Raw genomic sequence first — 18,465 nt, 5'->3', positions numbered from 1 at the left:
CCCGGTACCGCACCCCGGGTCTGCCCCCCGGTACCACACCGGCCCCCCAACACTGACCCCCCCCAGCACCAACCAGCCGGTCCCGACCCCCCAGCACCGGCCCAGCCCCCCAGGAGGGACCCCCGGCACCGCCCCCCACCACACCCACCTCCCCCAGCCCTGGCACCCCCCACCCCCCCCGAACCCCCATTTCCTGCCCCCCAGCACCCACCCGCCAGGGCCTGTGCGGAGGCACACGGGCCTCTGGGGCACCCCGAAAGGCGCATGGGGGGTCCCCAAAAGGCCCCTATTCACCCCCACGTGTGTCCTGGCCCCTCCCCAGGCCCCCCAGCAGAGGTCCTGGGGGGGGGCACCCCCATGTCACCCCACGGGAACCGCCACGGTGCCAGGCAGAGATTTATTGTCCGGGGGCAGCAGTGGGGTGCTGGAGCCCACAGGCACCCAGGGGTGCTGTGTCCCATGGGCACCCAGAGGTGCTGGGGACGTGGGGGCTGGGCTGGGGGACATGCCAGGGAGGGGGACACGCAGGGGGGCACCCAGGGGGACCCCGCTAGCCCTGGGCATCCCCCGGCTCCTGGGCCTGGCCGGGCGCCAGCTCCTGCATGTCCTCCTCGGCGGGTGGCCGCGTCCTCTTGAAGAAACCCGTCTGGAAGAGGGACACGGTGACAGCCCGGCCCCGGGGGACCCCACGGCATCACCCCTGGGGGACCCTATGACATCACCCCAGGTGCTGTCCCCTACCCTGTGCCCGCAGCCCCCACCCCCAGGGCTGGGCTCCCCGTTCCACGGGTCCCTCCAGTGCCATCAGGGTCCCACCGCCGTGGCGGAGTGTCACCGGTGTCCCCGGCGTGTCCCCACCCCGTCTGCTCACCTTCCACATGAGGAGGATGAGGAGGGTGAGGAGCAGGATCCCGGCGAGGACCCCCAGCACCACCCACCACACCGGCACGGCCCCCTCGCCCCCGGGGCTGGCGCGCACCACTTCGGTGACAGCCTGCGGAGAGACGGGTGGGTGACACCGAGCGGGTGACACCGCCGCCACCACGACCCGTCCCCACGGCCCTGTGCCCGTGCCCGCCCTACCGTGGCCTCTCCGGCGGGCAGGACGCGGGGCTGGACGTGGTAGGGCATGGCCGAGGTGTTGAACCAGGCTCGCGACTGGATGAGGTACTGCTTCAGGAGGTGCTCCCGCTGGGGACAGACGTGGGGACAGACGTGGGGACGCGCGGGGACACGCGGGGGGGACGCGGCATCGCAGGTGCTGGCAGCCAACGGAGCAGTCGTGACCCCGCACCCGGCGTCCCCAGGGCTGCTGGGGACCACCACGCAGGAGGGGACGTGGTGGGGACACCCTAGGGACGCAGCACCACCCCCGTCCCGTCCCCGTCCCCAGCGGGGGCCGCTACCTGCTGCAGGGTGTCCATCCAGAGCAGGGCGCGGACGCTCACCAGCACCCGCTGGTCCTTGGCCAGGCTGGGCACCCAGCAGGCGACGTCCACGCACGTGGCGTTGCTGCAGTTCTGCGGGACACGGCGGGCGTCACCCTGACCCCCACCCTGGCACCCCGGGGGGGGGGGGGAGCACCCCCCTGACCCACACCCATCGTGGGGCTGCAGGTCCCCAGGGAGCACCCGCTCACCACGGGGATGGGTTCCTCCAGCCCCGCACCCCGCAGCTCCTCCACGTCCCTGCGCTCCCGATGGTGGGTGCCGTTTTGGGGTGCTGCGCCCGTGGGCCGGGAGATCTCCAGCTAGAAGGAGATAAAGGAGTGGGGGGGCACGTCACTTTGACAGCCACCCAGCACCCAGCGGGCGGGTGCCGGTCCCCAGGCAGCACCCTACCTGCTCGGCGTTCAGGCCGGGCGGGTTGGCGCAGCTCATTCCCCCCTCGGTGCCCAGCTCCAACAGGTAGAGCAGGATGCGGCCCCCCAGCTGGCTGGGGACGGCGAGGCGCAGGGTGACCCCGCTGACAGTGCTGGGACCCTTGTTGTGGAGCTGCAGGAGGACGGTGAGGTGACACCCAGGAGAAGACAGTCCCCCCCAGCACCCATGGGTGCAGCACCCTACCTGGTAGACGTGCTCCACCTTGATGCCGTGGTGCTCAAGCCGCCGGCTGCCCTCCACCCTGTGCCAGCTCGCGGGCAGCACCGTGGTGGCAGGCAGGGAGTTGCTGGTGGAAGAGGGGGTTCAGCGTCCCCCCACGTCATCCCCCCCCGTCCCCCGTGTCCCCCCAGACCCTCACCCTCGCAGCTCCATCGCCGCCTCCGCCTCCACAGGCACCGTCACCGTCACCGACGTGTTGGTGGAGCTGGGGCTGTTCTTGCTGCGGGGACACGGCGGGGTGAAGTTCGGGGACACGCTCAGGCCACCAAGTGCCGGGTGGCCGGGTCCCGTGGGTGGGCAGGGGACAGGGGGGTGGCACGGCGTCACCTCCGCAGCTGGAGCCGAAAGGTGATGGCATCATCCATGTCCTCCAGCCCAGACACGCTCAGCTCCATGTCCACGGTGATCTGGAAGAGTGGCGGGAGGGTGGGTGGGCGACCTTCTGCCACCAGCCCTGACGCCAGGGTGATGGGCCCACGGGGGGCACAGGGACCCCACAGCCCCTTACCCGGGCACCCGCTTTCATGGGGTTGCCCAGCTCGCAGAGCACCACGTGGCTCCCGTTCTCCTTCCTGGGGTTGCAGCTCAGCTTCTCCTGCCCCTGCGGGGTGGGGACACAGCGGGGGACAGTGACACAACCACCCTGGGCACCTGCACGGTCCAAGGGCAGGGCGTGACACACACACACACACACACACACACACACCCCCAAATCCCGGGCACCCCCTCGCACCCCCACCCCAGGCACCCACCAGGATGCTGCTGCGGGCCGCCTGGTAGTGGGTGCCGGGGGGCAGCTGCACCCACAGCTCGGCCTCGAAGGCACCTTCGCCCGCGTTGCTGGCGTTGGCGCGCAGGCGCAGCACGGCCTCCGCCCCGATGAGCAGGCGCCTGCTGGGACTTTGGGGGGGGGGGACACACACGACACGGGGACTCAGCACCCCGGGGTGACACCGGGCACCCATCGTCACCCGCCCGGGCGCTCACGTGTCGGCGGCCAGGTGGAGGTCGGGGACGCAGAGGTTGTCCTTGCCGCAGTCCTCCAGTATGATGTGGGTCTGGGGGGAGCCGGGGGGGGACAGGGGGACAGTGGGGGGGTGCAGGACGGGGAGTCACTGGCAACAGCGGGGGGTACTGGGGGGACACCCCGGGGAGGGATTGGGGACGGTGGGGGGTACAGAGGGGACATTGGGGGGGGTCATTGGGGATGGTGGGGGTACAGAGGGGACATTGGGGGGTCATTGGGGACGGTGGGGGGTACAGAGGGGACATTGGGGGGGGTCATTGGGGATGGTGGGGGTACAGAGGGGACATTGGGGGGTCATTGGGGACGGTGGGGGGTACAGAGGGGACATTGGGGGGTTATTGGGGATGGTGGGGGTACAGAGGGGACATTGGGGGGTCATTGGGGACAGTGGGGGGTACAGAGGGGACATTGGGGGAGTCATTGGGGACGGTGGGGGTACAGAGGGGACATTGGGGGGTCATTGGGGACAGTGGGGGGTACAGAGGGGACATTGGGGGGGGTCACTGGGGACAGTGGGGGGTACAGAGGGGACATTGGGGGAGTCATTTGGGATGGTGGGGGTACAGAGGGGACATCCCAGGGAGGGATTGGGGACGGTGGGGGGTACTGGGGGACACCCCAAGGAGGGAGCAGGGATGGGGGGGCCATCCCGGGGAGGGACGGGGGACAGCAGGGGGAGCACAGAGGGTTGGGCGGGGGGGGACGTGCCAGGGAGGGACTGGGGACGGGGCGGGCAGGGGGCACATCCCAGGGGGCACTGGGGACAGTGGGGGGCACTGGAGGGACAACCCGAGGCGGGAGCAGGGACAGCGTGGGAACTGGGGGGACATCCTGGGGACAACAGGAGGGGCTGGGCACCCCGGGGCCAGGCTGGGGACCGTGGGGCAGGAGCACAACGGTGGCAGCGGGTGCCCCGGGCTGGGGGTGTCCACACGCGTGTCCAGCCGTGGGGACGTGCCCGCCCCGGGGCACCGCGCCGATGTCCCCAGCTCAGCCGCGTCCCCCCTACCTGCGCCTGCACCAGGGTGTCCCCGTAGAGCACCAGCCCCGGGGCCCCCCTGGGCAGCTCCAGGCTCAGGCTCAGGCTCAGGGCCACCGGGCTCAGCTTGTCCTTGAAGTCGGCTTCGTCCTGGGGGCACCCATGGGCAGAGCACCCCGGCGAGCACCGCGCCCCGGGACCCCCACCCGCCCGGGCTGGGGACACCGCTGTGCCCATCCCTGTCCCCATCCCTGTCCCCATCCCTGTCCCCATCCCTGTCCCTCACCTTCCCAGGCTGGGGACACTGCTGTGCCCATCCCTGTCCCCATCCCAGCTGGGGATGTCACTGTCCCCATCCCTGTCCCCATCCCTGTCCCCACCCTCCTGGGGCTGGGGATGTCACTGTCCCCATCGCTGTCCCCATCCCTGTCCCCATCCCTGTGCCCACCCTCCTGGGGCTGGGGATGCCACTGTCCCCACCCGTGCTGGCACCGTCCCCGTACCCGCAGGTAGGCGGTGAGGTTGTGGCACAGGGGGGGTGTCCCCGGGGCCAGTGCCAGCGCCTCGTGCCAGGACGACTGGTGTCCCTGCAGCAGCAGGACCCTCCGGGACAGCTTGGGCTTCAGCCGGTCCAGCTGCAGCTCGGCGTCGAGGCCTGGCAGGGCACAGCGGGCAGGGGGGAGCGTGGCACCGGTGACACCCCTGGTGACACTCCGTGGTGCCCTTTGTCCACCCCCCCCCGGGTGATGCTGGCACTCACGGATGTCCCGGGGGATGCGCTGGCCCGTCACGCTGACACACAGCACCACGGAGAAGCTGCGAGGAGGACAGCACCCAGGGGTGCTCAGGGACCTGCCGCCGTCCCCAGAGCGATGTCCCCACGCCGATGGTGTCCCCATGGGAGTGTCCCCAGGGGGGTGTCCCCGTGGCGGTGTCCCCACCACACGGCTCACCAGCTAACGCGGGCACCGGAGCCAGGCAGGACACACGCCAGGACCTTGGGGTTCAGCCCGTCGGGGACGCTCAGCTGGGTCCGGGCCACCACCACGGGCTGTCCCCTGGGACACAGGGACAGAGCTGAGGTGTCAGGGGATCGGGGCAGGGACCCCCCCCCGGGGCCGCGCTGCCACCGGAGCCGGCGGGACGGGCACTCACTGGTACACGGCCACCTTGGCCGCCCCGTAGGCCCCCACCAGCAGATCTGCGGGGACAAGCAGGGGGTCGGTGACGGAGCGGGTGGCACCAGGGTGGCACCACCGCGGTGGCCACGCGGCGGGGCCGTACCCGGGTAGCCGTTGTCGTCCAGGTCGGTGGCACCGCGCAGGGCAAAGCCGAAGGCGGCCGGGCCGGGGAAGGGGCTGTCGAGGCGCTGGGTGGGCACCGGCATCAAACCCTCGCTCTGCCCGCGGAAGATGAAGACCTGCCCGCTGCCGCCGTCACCCCCCAACGGGGCACCCACGGCTACGTCTGGGGACACAGGGGGACATGAGCACCCACCGGGCGCCCCATCCCGGCACCGCCACCCGTCCGGGTGCTCCTGCCTCAGTTTCCCCAATAGATCGGTCACCGGGGGAGGGACGGCACGTCCCCTGGCACAGCCCCCCCCCCCCCACCGCCCCCGTGCCAGGCCGGTGTTACCGCCGTAGCCGTCCTTGTCCAGGTCCCCGAGGCTGGCGATGGCAGCGGCGAAGCGGCCGTAGGGCTGGGTGCCCGTCAGGGTCTGGGGGGGCCGGGTGAGGGGCCGCTGCCCCCCCCGCAGGTAGAGGTAGAGGCGTCCCACCTCGCTGCGCTGGCCGTCGGGGCGCCGGGCCATGTACAGCGGGGCACCCACCAGCACGTCGTCCTGCCTGCGCCCAACACGGGGGTCAAGGTCCCTGGGTTTGGGCACTGGGGGGGGCACCCAGGGGTGGGCCAGGCCAGGGGCCACGGGGGATGTGGGTGGGGGGAGCAGTCCCGGCTCTCACCCGTCCCCGTCGACGTCGGCCACGGCCACCGCGTGCCCAAAGTACGATGCCACCTGGAAAGGGGGGGGGTGGCACGGGGGGGGGGGGGGGGGCAGGGTGAGGGTCGTGCTGGGGGCACCGGGGGGGGGTGATGGGGGGGGCAGTTGGGTGCTGGGGTGCTATGGAGCACTTGGGGGGTGCAGGCGGGTGCCGCAGGGTGACAGGGCAGCGGGCTGGGTGGCAGTGGGCACCGGGGAGCCATGGGGTGCTGGAGGGGGGGCAGGGGGGCGAGGGGGGCACTGGGGGTGGTGGGGCAGGGAAGCAGGGTGCTGGGGGTGCCGGAGGGTGCTGGCACACGGGGGAAGGGTGCTGTGGGGTGGCAGGGCAGTGGGGCAGGGTGCCTCGGGGTGCCGGCACCGGGCGGGCGGGTACCTGCTCCCCGGCGACGCCGTGCAGCCGGGGCAGGGTCCCCTCCATGCTTAAGATCTCCACCTGCCCAGAGCTGCGTGAGGCCCCGTCCCTGTCCCCATCCCGGCGGTCCCCAGCACCGGGCGTCCCCACGCAGCCGGGCAGCGGGCACCCAGCACCACTCACCTCACCCCTCGTGTTGCTCTTGTTGGGGACCCCCACCACGCACTCTGCGGGGGACGAGAGCCCTGAGCGGCACCGGGGTGCGCGCGGGGGACACGGGCACGGACAGGACTCGAGCTGGCACAACCCGTGTCCCAGAGCCCTTGGAAGGGGACGGCGCCCTGGAGCGAGGGGTGCCCGGGGGTGTCGTGGCCCCCGCGCCCGCCCGGCCGTACCTTTGGTTTTGGGATTGTCATCGAACTCGCCCACAGCCACCGAGTAGCCTGCAGGGAGACGGGCACCGGTGACGCCGGCGTGCCCCGGCACGAGCTGCCCACGGGGCCGGGCTGCCCCACGCCCGCTGCTCACCCCGGTACCCGTCCTCGTAGCCCACGAACCGCCTCTCCTCCGTGTGCGGCCCCAGGCGCGTGGGCCACAGCGGCGTCTTGCCGAGGAAGCGGGTGAGGATGGTGTCCACCTTCACCGCGAACAGGAGCCCTGGGGGACACCGGGGTCGGGCACCGGCACTGACAGGGCACCCGCTGGCACCCGCCCCGCCGCAGGTGGCACCTATGGGGGTCCCCCATCCTGGGGGGCCTCCTCCCGCCGTGCCCACCCGAAGAGAGTACCCCAGGACCAGCCACCCTGGGTGGCAGTGCCCGGCAGGCAGGACTCACCCAAGAAGTAGTACCCGCCGGGGGCACCCAGCACCAGCGTGCCGTCCTGCGGGATGAGCCGGTGTCGGTATCCACCCTGGGGCACCCCCTCCATGGCATCCCCCTTCCCGGCACCCCCCTCCCCAGCATCCCCAACACCCGGGTGCCATCCCAGCCACACCGCCTGCATCCCCCGGGGCATCCCCAGGGGGAACCCCGTCCCCCCAAGCACCCCAAGCACCCATCTCACCCGGGTGACGGCCGCGCTGAAGCCGATCTCGCAATAGCGCATGTCATATTCTGCAGGCACGGGGCAGGGTCAGACCGACCGAGGGTGGGGGGCACCCACAGCACCCACCCACCTGCCCGCCCTCACCGTAGTGCCTGTTGCGGTAGGCGCTGGCCATGAGCTCGTCGCGGCAGGGCGAGTACCAGGAGACGTGCCGCAGCCCGGGGTCACCCATGTAGCAGGCGCCCGTCGGGGTGCGGAAAGCCTCGTGCTGGTTGTCCATCACGTTCCAGTGCTGCAGCGGGGCACAGGCCTGGGGACGGGGACAGGGGACGGCGTGAGTGCCCACCCCACGGGCACCCAAGGGTGCCCACCCACCCGCCGGGAGCGCTCACCACCAGTTTGCCGTCCCAGCTGGTGACGGACGCCCCCAGCCACTGGCGTGACTTGTAGGTGTGGAACCTCAAGGAGTTTTGCGTCTCGGTTTCGTCCCCTGGGGGAGCAGGAGAGGGGGAGCGTGCTGGGTCAGCACCCCCCACCCCCCCGCACCCACCCATCATCCCACGGCACCCACGCACCCGCAGTGTCGATGGCGAGGGGGCGGCAGGGGGTCTCGCCGGGGGTCTCGCCGGGGGGCCAGGAGCAGAGGAAGACGGCGCCGGGCTCATCCACGCCGGGCTGGGAGGTGTTGGCGCGGGGTGCCCCCACCACCACGCTGGGCCTGGGGTGGGCAGAGCGGGTGGCAGGGTGGGGGGCAACGGGGGTCGTGCCCGGCCCCGGCACCCCGCTGTCTCCCTACCTGCCTTCGGTCATGTGGAAATCCAGGGCGAAGCCGAAATAGCTGCCGGGGGGTCCCTCGTACATGGCAGGGGGGTCCCAGAGGAGCCCCAGGGTGGGGGCTGAGCACGGCCCCCCGAGGAGCAGCAGGGCCCGGAGCAGGGCAGCAGCAGCCCCCATCGCCTCCCCAAAATGCGGCCGGCAGCCCCGGCACAGCCCGTCCCGTCCCCCGCTTATCTCAGGGATGCAGCTGGGGACGGCGGGGACGGGGGACACAGGAAGGCCCCCCCCGCGCACACAACCGCTCCTGCCAGGGAGCCAAAGGGGTACGGGGGGGTCACGCGCTGCTTTCGGCTGGGGGCCGGAGGTGCCCGTCCCGGCTGGCAGAGCAGGGGCACGGCAGGGTGGCAGTACCACCGCGGGGACGACACACGCACGGCCGTGGCGGGAAGCAGCACGACACCCCGCGCCCACCACCCTCCTCCCGCCCGAGCCGAATCCAGCCCCCCACCGGATGCCTATCTCGGGGTGCAGGCGGCCGCAGCCCGGCCAGCGGAAACCCGGCAGGGAAGGAGGGGGGGGACGGCCCCGTCCATCGTCCCCCAAGGTCCCCTCCACAGCCAGATGGAGCAGACAGGGGGTGGGGGATGCCTGGCTCCCCACCAGCACTGGGAACCAACCTCTGTCCCTTTTCCCCAGGACAGGGACACCCCAAAACCCTCCCAGGGGAGCAGGACACCCCAAAACCTTCCCAGGGGAAGGAGCAGGGCCGGGGCAGCCCAGGCGCTGAGCACCGGCGCTGAGCACCAGCACTTTGCAGGGAAACGGCTCCAGCGAGGGGTGGGTGCCATGGGGGGGAACAAGGGGGGTCCTTGGCCTCAGCAGAGGAAAAGTCACCCCACACGCCGAGTCGTGTCTCGGGCAGCTGCCGGGGCCCAGCCCTGCGGTGACGACGTAGGAGCCGCTCAGTAAAACCCACGTGTCCCCTTCGGCTTAACCCACTTGTGGAGTTAATTTAAACTTGCCCAATTAAGGCTGCTCAAGCTGCCGGAGGCTCCCCTTGCCCACCCGGTGCCGAGACACCAGAGCACCTTGCCGCAAGCCAGCCCCCCCCCCCCTCACCCCCGCAAAAATGGGGGGTTCATCCTTTTAATCTACTCCGGGTACAAAAGCCGCAGGTGGGAAGCGAGACAGGGATGACAGGGGCTGCCGTGGAGCAATGGGAAACGGGTCGAGCCTGGGCTGTCGGGCTCTGATGCTTGGGAAGGGTTTAGCTGAGCCCAGCTCAGCTCTGGGCCCCCAGCAGAGGAACGTGCTGAGCACGAGGGTCCGCGCCAAGCGGCGGCTGCTTCTCTTTGCGAGGCGTCTTCCCTGGCTGGCAGCAGCGAGCACCCAAACCCAGCTGAAACCCACACCAGAATATATTTCTTTCCACCCTCCAATTACTTAATTTCCTGTTTCTTGCACCACTTCCAGGCTGTCACTCATCCAGCCAAGCGGTTCCAGGGCCACCCGAGAGAGGACGGGCCCAGGCAAAGGCAGGTTGCATCCCGTACCCCAACCCTGGCAACCTTCAGGGCTTTGAATTTTATTTTTTCCCCCCCTTTGCCCGAATCAGGAGGTTTAGTTCAGAACGCAGAGGCTGGCACGGCTCACCACGAGCAATCGCCTCCTCTGACAGTCACCGGGGGTCGGTGCCACCTCCCAGCAGAAGCAAGCGCGGGGACAAGGCTGCACCCAGGTCAGGATGAGGGAGATGGGGGCAAAATACACACCCCACCCCCCAAAAAAAAATGCAGGGAGGGCTGAAAGAGCCCACTGCTGCCACGGAGAGGTGGCGTGGTCCGTGCTGGCAGGGGCTGGTCTTTCTCCTCCCTCTGCTCTGAGAACAGGACTGACCTGGCACCCAGCGACACCCACCGCGGCTCCCAGGGAGGGTGGGCGCAGCACCCCGACACCCGACTGCTGCGGGAGGGAGAACGCGGAGCAGAAAGATGGGGCAGCCGAGCAGCTCAAATAACGTCCTTTTAAAAAAAAAAAAAAAACCCAAAGAAATTAAGAGTGTATTTTCTCTGTATCCAGCTCAGTATCTCCTGACCAACGTATTCCAATTAAAGCAGCTTTACTCGATGAACCGAGCATCCAATACTGTTATTTTAGGAAAAAGACGGCCCCGGGCTACACCGCCATCAGACACAGCAGCTCCAAGCCATCTCACACAACCACACATTTTTTCCACAAATCATTGGTTTATTAGAAAGGTTTTTCTTCTCCCCTCATTTTACAGCATATATATATATTTTTATATATATCTTATGTGACAAAGTTAAATACAGTCTGTTTATGCTTGTTAAGTAATGATAGGTTAATTATTTTTAGCACTATTCTGGAAGTCAAAAAACCCCCTGACTGCGGCGTGAAGGGTGCCAGAACACGCATATTGAATCTAGAAGCTAATGAAGCTCAGCATTGAGACATTAATACTGTATTCTGTTAATTATTTACAGAGAAATTGAGTCCCTTTTTCTTTTTTTTGACTGTTGTGTTTCAGTCCGACCCGCTCAAACGCAAAGTTTCTCGTTTAAAGAGTGAGGAAGCCAAGAGGTTTCGATCCGTTGCATCTCTGCCCCCCGCCCGGGTCTCGGCGCTGCGCTTCGGGAGGACGGGGAAGGGGACGTCACACGGCCGGCACGGGCTCTGCGTCCCCTTCCTGCCTGCTCCTGCCTGCTCCGGCAGGTAAGGAGGAAGTGTGCCTGCTCCAAAATCAAGCCCTGCAAAGGAGAAGGACCTGAACCTGAAATACCCGGGTCAGTGGAGACAGCAGCAACTCATCCCAGCGCAACGGGAAGAGCTCGTGGATGGAGAAGCCTCCCACGGTTAGTGTTATCCACAGCCAGTGGACGATGCCAGAAAAAACCCCAGAGAAATCCCTTACAGAACACCACGGGCAGGCGCAGCCTCAGCGGATTAATCCTAAACCACCTCTCCCAGCGTGGAAGACGGCAAACGGTTCCGATGAAAAGGCTCTTCCTTCACCCGAAGGCTGCACCGAGTGGCACAGCCGGGCAGGCACCTGCAAATCACCCGTTTAAACCCGGGGAGGGGAAAAAAACCCAAACCAAACCCAGGGGGTATTTCAAATTCCTGACGCTCCCGAGACTGCCTCCAGTGCCGATTCCTTAGCAGAGCTGAGGAGCGCGCAGCACGCCCAGGCTGCTTCCCCTGAAAATCCGGCAGCCCCCCCGCCTCCCAAGGCGACGCCATTCATTCATTAGCTGTTAGAGTCACCGCTGTCGTCCGCGCACCTCGTCTAGTCCAAGTCTCACTTTTTTTTTTCTTCTGCAAAATGCTAAATGAAGATTATTTTTTTTTTACATTTTATAGTACATAAAAACTTCAAAAATACATGAGCTTGATAAAATATACATGCTTAGTCATTTTGCATCTAGCTGAAACTATAAAGTTGAACCTTTACAAGTGTCTTATTTCACCTACAGCAAACATATTTACACAAAAGCCACCAGAACAAGTACCACTAAAAGAACTGGCTGTAAAAAATATTATTGCAGTATACTACAAATGTAACCTTTTTATATGAGCTACAAAAAGCAGCATCTTTGTTTACAGAGTTCAGTGCAATTCTTTACATTAAAAAAAAATCCAAACCTATAAATTAATAAGGAAACCATCAGTATTACAGAGGAAAGAACACACTTTACATACCCCGGCCGCTCTCCCCTGTCCTCTGTATTGCTTCAATTCCTAAAGGGATTTTTCTTCTCTCTCCTTCGAGTGCCTCTTTCCCAACACCACAAAAGATGGAAGTCAGAATGATTTATTTTTTAATTATTATTTTTTTTTTCCCTTCCCCCATCTCAGAAGAAGAGTGGTCAAAGCCCAGAGTGGAATCAGCAACCTCCGGACCAAGAACCTCTCTCCAGTCCAGGATATCCGGGAGGCGTCGAGGTGCAGTCCTCGCGCAGGAGAACGCTAATGCAGGATGGAGAAGGGCCGGAGCTCCGGCCACACGTGCAAGCTCCTCTCTTAGGCTTGAAGGTAAGATCTTACTTCCACCTTTCTCACATCAAGAAAAAAAAAACCCCAAACCTCCAAGTATGCAGCAACAGGGTGCCAAGAAATCTCCCGTAACGCCTGAAAACTGGTCCTGGCCCAGCCAAAGCAAGAGCGGCACTGCCCTTCCCGCAGTCTCCTCGCCAGGATCCCCAGCTGTCAGTTACTGAATGTTTTAACGCTGATTACAAGCCGGATTCAATCGTGCTATTTTAATTAGACGACCTCATTAATTTTAGAGACCTAGTAGTGTGTTTGAAATATCATTTATCATATACAAGGCGGCAGAAGGAAGATGACCAAGTACAAGAATCCATGGCGGGGGGGGGGGGAAGCCTCTCCAAGTGTCTCGCTGGTCTGCAGGTGAAATGATTCTTCTAGGACAGAGTGCTGCAACGTGCACGGAGGTGTCGGGGACGAGACAGTTCCTCGTAGCGGATATACACAACGCTTACAAACTGACCCACCGCCTGCTGCTACCCAGCCCTCGAGCCTTTGGCTTCTTTGGCTGCTAAAGAGTGAAAAGAAATTCTCAGGCCTCACCCGCCAGCTGGATCAACTTCAACCCCTTCCCAAAACACAAAATATTCTCCTTCTTCCAAGGTTACTTCATTTTGTCCTTCATGTGCCGTGACTGGGTGGATGCTGCAAGTCCTGTCCTGAGAAAATGGGGTGCAGCAAAGGGTGAAGGTGTAACGCTGTAGCGGCCGCGGCGGCAGCGGGTCTCGGGGCGAGAAGAGTTGGGTAAAGAGCGTGAGGAACCGGATGAAAAGTAAAGGGGCCCGGATGGATAGCTGACGCCGGAATGATGTGGATGGGGTGGCTGGCTAGAAACGTAGCCGGGTGCCCTGGAATAATCGAGTGGGTCAAGTGGGATAACGAAATAGGTGTCAAGTGGGGCTGGGGTATATGATGAACCTGAGCGAGAGGCTGGGGGTGGGGATGAGGGTGAATCCCGATGGCGGCGGCGGCCGCGGCGGCGTGGTGCTGCAGGATGGCGTGCTGCACGGTGGTGATGGAGGTCGCAGACGCCGCCGCCGGCTGCTGAATGTGGATGGGCTGCAGGGCGGGCGCTGCCGGCGCCAGGGCTGCCGAGGCGGGAAAGGCCTTGACCTGCTTTGCCAGGAGTTGCTGCTGAATGTGCTGCTGAGCAGCTTGCTGCAGCTTACTGTATTTCTCCATTTCTTCGGGTGTAAAAGTGATGGGCTGGCTCTCCAGCGGTGCTAGAGAGGAGTCTTCTCCTCCTTCCCGATCCCCTTCGATGCTCGGCTCCCCACTCTGAGGCACGTAGCCAGGAAAGTGCTCGACATCTGGAACTAAGGGCATCATACCGGTTTCCACGGGGACCGGTTGGTTGCCCCCGTCCATCGGTTCTAGCCCATCGCCGTCGCTCGGATCCGAGAGGAAGTTGTGTGGCATGACCAGATCTCCAGAACCAAAGCACTCGGGGAGTGCCGGTGCTTCGAGGGGAATGGACGGCATTTCCACGGCAGGTTCGTCACGTTTCTGCTCATCCAGAGCTTTGTCCTGAATCACCATCACCACTTCTTCCAGGAGAGACTGGCCGCCCAGCTGAGCCTCCTCAATGCCCTGGGAAACATCCTCAGAATCGGACAGCTCTTGTTCCTCACCCCTCTCCAAGCCAGAATCTTCGTATCTTTTGGCATTTGGTTTTCGAACGGTTGGCAGTTTCCCAATTAAGGGGAGAACCGGTTTGTTGCCTAAGGAAGGAGGAAGTTTTGGGCCAAAGTAGCCCTGGGGAGGATCTTTGAGCTTTATGCCCACCTTGTTTGCCCCTGCCAGCATCTCATCAGTGACGCAGGGCTTCTTCTCAACCTTCCTGGACTGAATCTTTTCCAGGAGAAGTTTTGCAGTGACGGAGTTTCTCTCCTCCGGACTGCAGTCGCCTTCTGAGGCCCTCCCTGTGCCAGAGCCACTGCTGTTTTGGGAGAGCGAGCCAGAGCCTTTCAGATCCTCTCCTTTGCCGTCTTCTTTCTTCAGCGATGATCCTTCACTTCGGCCTGTCCGGAAATAGTGAGGAGACTGCGAGCGATAGATTTTGGACCTGATGAAGTCTCTTCTCCCGGACCTCCTCTTTTCAGGGCTCTCGTGGCCTCGAGAGCCCTTTCGCGAGAGGGACCTCTGCGAGTGGCTTCTTGTACTGCGACTGCGATCCCTGCTATAGCTGCGGCTCCGTTTCCAGCTACGACCCGTTACGCTTCGGCTTCTCCTCTTGCTTCGACTGCGGCTGCAGCTGCTGCTGCGTGTTCTGCCCCGGCTTCTTGATCTTGACCTGCCTCGAGGGTGGGTTCGGCTCCTACTTCGACTCCTCGACCTGCTCCTACTTGAACTGTAGTCATCTTCAGAAGAGGAGTACTTGCGCCGCTTCGATCTGTGATTTGAGCTGTTGTAGTCAGAGTCATCCTCCGAGTCGTGGGACCGCTTTGAATGGCACCGTGACCTCTCACTGTAATCGCTGTAGCTATCATCTGAGTAACTTCTCCGACGGCTGTACCGGCTGTGGTCCGAGGAGGCGTCAGAGCTGGTGGAATAAGACCTGGGAGAGGAGTGTCTCCGTCCCGACCTGGAGCGGCTCCTGGAGTGGTCGCTGCCGGAGTCATAATCGTCGCTGTACTGCGACGGGGATTTCTGCCGGCAGTGCTTCCTGTGAGAGCCCTCGTCGCTGTCGTAGTCCCCGCTGCTCTGCCGGCTCCGGTGGCTGGTCCTGCCCAGGGAAGGAGCCAAACACCGTCTTCTCGAAGCAGGTAACTGCTGCAGGTCAGCCTTGTGTTTTCTGCTGCCGTGCTCCGGGCAGGAGTTACCACCGTCCTCTTTTTTACCGCTGCTTCCCTCTTCAGCAGACAGAGACTTCCTCTGGGACTCCTGAGAGCACCACTTTTTCTTCTGGAAATGGCTACAGTCTTCAGACAGTTCGGTTTTTAGTGCCCGTTCTGATTCAGTAGAAAGAGAAGATTTTATTTTTTTGTGCCTGTGTCTTTTCCGTTTCTTGGGTTTCTCTTCCCCCAGGTCAGTTTTTCGGCTCTTCTCATCAGCTTCTTCCTTGTGTTTACGTTTGTGTTTGCCGGACTTTTTGTGCTTCTTTTTCTTTTTGTGTTTATGGGATCTTCCAGATTTACTCTTACCAGTTATGCTTTTACCACCGTCCTCTCCCTCTCCCTTACTCACGCTTGCCAAATTGGAGTCCTGCTTGTTATGGGAGCCACAGGAGGACAGAGATTTGGTTTCCATTTTTAGAGTAGAACTGTTAGCTACGCTTTCTGCCTCCTTGGGTTTGCTGATCTCGCCAGATTCCGTGCTCTGAACGTTTTCTTTACAAAGACCCCCCGGGTCCTTAGATTTCTCTGCCCCTTTACCTTTACCATCTTTGTTACGAGAGAGCTTGAAATCAAAATACAGGGGGTTACAACTGTATGAAACAGATGGTTCTGCTTTGGTGAATATGAGAAGCTCTGAAGGCCACTGGAGAGTCGTGCTCTCATCTTTACTCAGAACGGGGAAAAAAGGTCCCGTTGGATGCTTTGGTCCTTCAGCAACATCTTTGCAGCTTGGGACAGGCTGAGCAACTTCTTTAGTAGTGTCTGGCTCGGGGAGGTTGCTCTCTGCAAGATGCTTGCTCTCCTGCGGACTCGTGTTTTCTGGGACTTCTTTTAGTTCTGTTTTGCTCTGCTGAGCCGCAGTTTCAGTAGTACTCTGCTCCTTCTGCTGACCCGTGCTCTCAGCAGCCTTCTCCGTGTGCTTGCCAGGTTTGGGTTTTGGAGAACTGCCCTTTTTAACTTCATGTGTGGTTTTTTTGTTCACATTTTCAGCTTCCATTTGATCGGTAGACTTCATGAAAAGCAGGAATTGAAAATTAGGCTTTACTTTACAATGGGCTGGGGGAATATAGTGGTAGTATTCTGGTTCAACTGCCATTGGTCCATCTTCTCGTCTCATCTTTTTTAGTTTAGATAACGTAGTGGCTAGAGACCCACTATCTTTGTCGTGTTGGTCATCTTCCTCCGCCTTGCTGTCAGAATTACTTGTGCTTTCGCCCTCGCCAGATTTCTGCAGGCTCCCTGCATCTGAGGACCCTCTCTCATCAGCTTTTGCTCCATCTGCAGAACTCGATTCTTCCACGTGGTCCTTGAAAACAGAAGCTATGGTCTCAAGCTTTACCGGAGTCTTCTTGGCAAATGAAAACGACACTCCTATCTTCTGCAGCGGAGTTCCCAAAGTACTCTTAATGCCAAAGCTGATCGCTTGCGCTGTCTGGATGGGCATTTGGCTTGGCATAACGGTGCCACCCGCTTGTCCAGTGTTTAGGAAACCTCTGTCCATAGTCATCTCTGTAGCTTGGCCAGAAGTCGTCTGGATGAAAGAGCTGCTGTTGGCTGCAGAATCATCATCATCTCCACCTTCCTCATCCACAGCCACCGTGGTGGTTCTGAACATGGGTCCACTTCCAGGAGCACTGTATGAACGAGGTAAAACAGAGAAACAGCTGACTGCCATTGTACACCTCTGCAGGCGGTTTCACCCCTCATCTAAAACAGTCTTTTACGCATTTCCAGTACTCCTGTATCCAGAAAGATGCAGTAAAATAGCATTATGCACCCATTTGAAATCTTTAATAATATTAAATAACGGAAGAAAACGTACTGCTGGATAAAGCAATTTGAGGATGCTCAGGACTACCATTTTAGCAAGTTCACTTCTACCAAAATCACAGCACGAGGCCAAACTTAAGCACAAAGCTTTGCCCTCAGAACTCGCACAGGATTACAGGAGCAAGAATGCCAGCGCAGCAAAGGGCCGCAGTCCGTGTCCCGTCCCCCCCCCACGCTCCAAGGGTGCTCGGGGATCACCCGTACTCACCATTCAGGCTGTCTTCTCTGTTCAGCCAGTTCGTGTAGACGCCGGAGGGCTTTCTCCTGCTTCCTTTCATCTTTCCGTGATCTTGAAGACACATTGCGAGCAAATTCCCTTTGCTTGAGATCTTTCAACCTCTGAGGTAAAAGAGAGCAGGAACAGATTAAAGGGGTTTGTGGTTAAGCATCCAAAACCCTCTCTTTGCTGTAGCACTGGAAAGTACGCTGTAAAGCCCCTCCCCAGTAACATTTATTGAGCTAGGATAGAGCAACAGTATCTTAGCTCAACAAACCAAATGGAGCACGTTGCCATCCGCCCAGTAGCTAAATGAAACGACAACTGTTGATCACTTTTGGCTACGACTTGAAGTCTGAGTATATGCATTTCCAATCAACATTACTGGTTTTCTTTAGCATGTACAATAAAGCTGATTTCAAAGCAACAAGCAAATTCTGGAGAAAAAAACCCAAAAACAACAAAAACCCCAACCCAAACCAAAACTGTTTACTTTGCTGCTCTTGCAGGGTGCAAATGTACTTGACACACAGTGCGTGACAGGAGTCTTAATAGCATGGGCCAAAGAACAGAAAGGGATTAGCTGGTGCAAGAGGTACCCAGGTATTTTATCTTACAAAAGCAATGTACAAATTACATTGGAGAAGGTGCCAAAAATCCCATGCAGATGATTCCAGTAAGCAAATAAATAATACAACATACACCACAAACAGTTACTTGCTTTCCTGACAGTAGTTCTGAGACGGTCTCTCAAGAAACAAAATGCTCTAAAATGCAGTGGGGTCTTTTGGGGTTTAATATTTTAGAGGGCAGAAACACTAAGTTCCCCAGAAATCTTATCATGTGAGGAAGCAAACCCAAGGAATTTCAAAGATCGTAACATCTCTGAGGAAATCTAGATATCCAGTTCCAATAGAAATCGAATATCCGAGACTTCAGAAAATTTTTGAAAGTCCTTGTCTGAAAGCACTAGGAAAAGAGGCTGCTGGTTTTCCTTTGGATACATGGGAAAATTCACAAGGCATTTTTTGAGAGCTATACAGAAGTTTAAATCACAGAAAGCAGCAAAGACAGACCTCTACCATCCTACGGGAAGAATAATTCTTTTTTTTTTTTTTTTTGGTGCACAATTTGAAACCCTTTCAAAAGGCCCAATTCCAGAAAGCATAACATAGCCAGCTTTTGAAAAAGTTTCATGTTTTTCAGGCATTTTGTGAAGGGCCTGAG

The 18,465-nt window shown here is 61.1% G+C and overlaps 3 protein-coding genes across 11 annotated transcripts in view; 1 reads left to right on the top strand and 2 right to left on the bottom strand.

The window, feature by feature from the left end:
- CDK5R1 (cyclin dependent kinase 5 regulatory subunit 1) overlaps positions 1–18,465 on the top strand; it is a 122,235-nt gene that overhangs the window by 4,559 nt on the left and 99,211 nt on the right. The window lies entirely within an intron of this gene.
- Positions 384–8,486, bottom strand: ITGA2B (integrin subunit alpha 2b). 5 transcript variants are annotated; one of them, XM_075775197.1, is made up of 30 exons: positions 8,306–8,486; positions 8,085–8,227; positions 7,902–7,999; positions 7,654–7,819; positions 7,528–7,577; positions 7,299–7,344; positions 6,991–7,119; positions 6,858–6,905; positions 6,646–6,689; positions 6,484–6,543; positions 6,073–6,125; positions 5,747–5,955; positions 5,393–5,575; positions 5,264–5,309; positions 5,062–5,166; positions 4,869–4,924; positions 4,612–4,763; positions 4,139–4,258; positions 3,090–3,160; positions 2,855–3,002; positions 2,611–2,703; positions 2,430–2,509; positions 2,242–2,322; positions 2,067–2,169; positions 1,842–1,994; positions 1,640–1,750; positions 1,407–1,520; positions 1,084–1,191; positions 872–994; positions 384–646 (listed from the first exon to the last, which is right to left on the bottom strand). In XM_075775197.1, exons 1-30 carry the CDS (start codon positions 8,461–8,463, stop codon positions 551–553), a joined length of 3,147 nt encoding a protein of 1,048 aa, XP_075631312.1. In that variant the 5' UTR covers positions 8,464–8,486; the 3' UTR covers positions 384–550. The 5 variants fall into 5 exon arrangements, 4 of the variants coding, with proteins under 4 accessions (XP_075631312.1, XP_075631310.1, XP_075631311.1 ...); XM_075775195.1 differs by having other exon boundaries at positions 5,393–5,955; XM_075775196.1 differs by having other exon boundaries at positions 1,449–1,520; positions 5,393–5,955.
- Positions 10,513–18,465, bottom strand: part of GPATCH8 (G-patch domain containing 8) — a 57,554-nt gene continuing 49,601 nt past the window's right edge. For all 5 annotated transcript variants that reach the window (XM_075775460.1, XM_075775462.1, XM_075775461.1 and 2 more), the window contains 2 exons: positions 17,230–17,360; positions 10,513–16,825 (listed from right to left, as the gene is read on the bottom strand). In XM_075775460.1, the coding sequence (XP_075631575.1) occupies positions 12,976–16,825; positions 17,230–17,360 (3,981 nt within the window). In that variant the 3' untranslated portion in view covers positions 10,513–12,975. The remainder of the gene's footprint in view (positions 16,826–17,229; positions 17,361–18,465) is intronic.

This window comes from Balearica regulorum, chromosome 24, assembly GCF_011004875.1.
Source record: "Balearica regulorum gibbericeps isolate bBalReg1 chromosome 24, bBalReg1.pri, whole genome shotgun sequence".
In the NCBI taxonomy this organism is placed as follows: domain Eukaryota; kingdom Metazoa; phylum Chordata; class Aves; order Gruiformes; family Gruidae; genus Balearica; species Balearica regulorum.
Note: the sequence above shows the minus strand (reverse complement) of the source record. Positions and strands in the feature narration are given on the sequence as shown.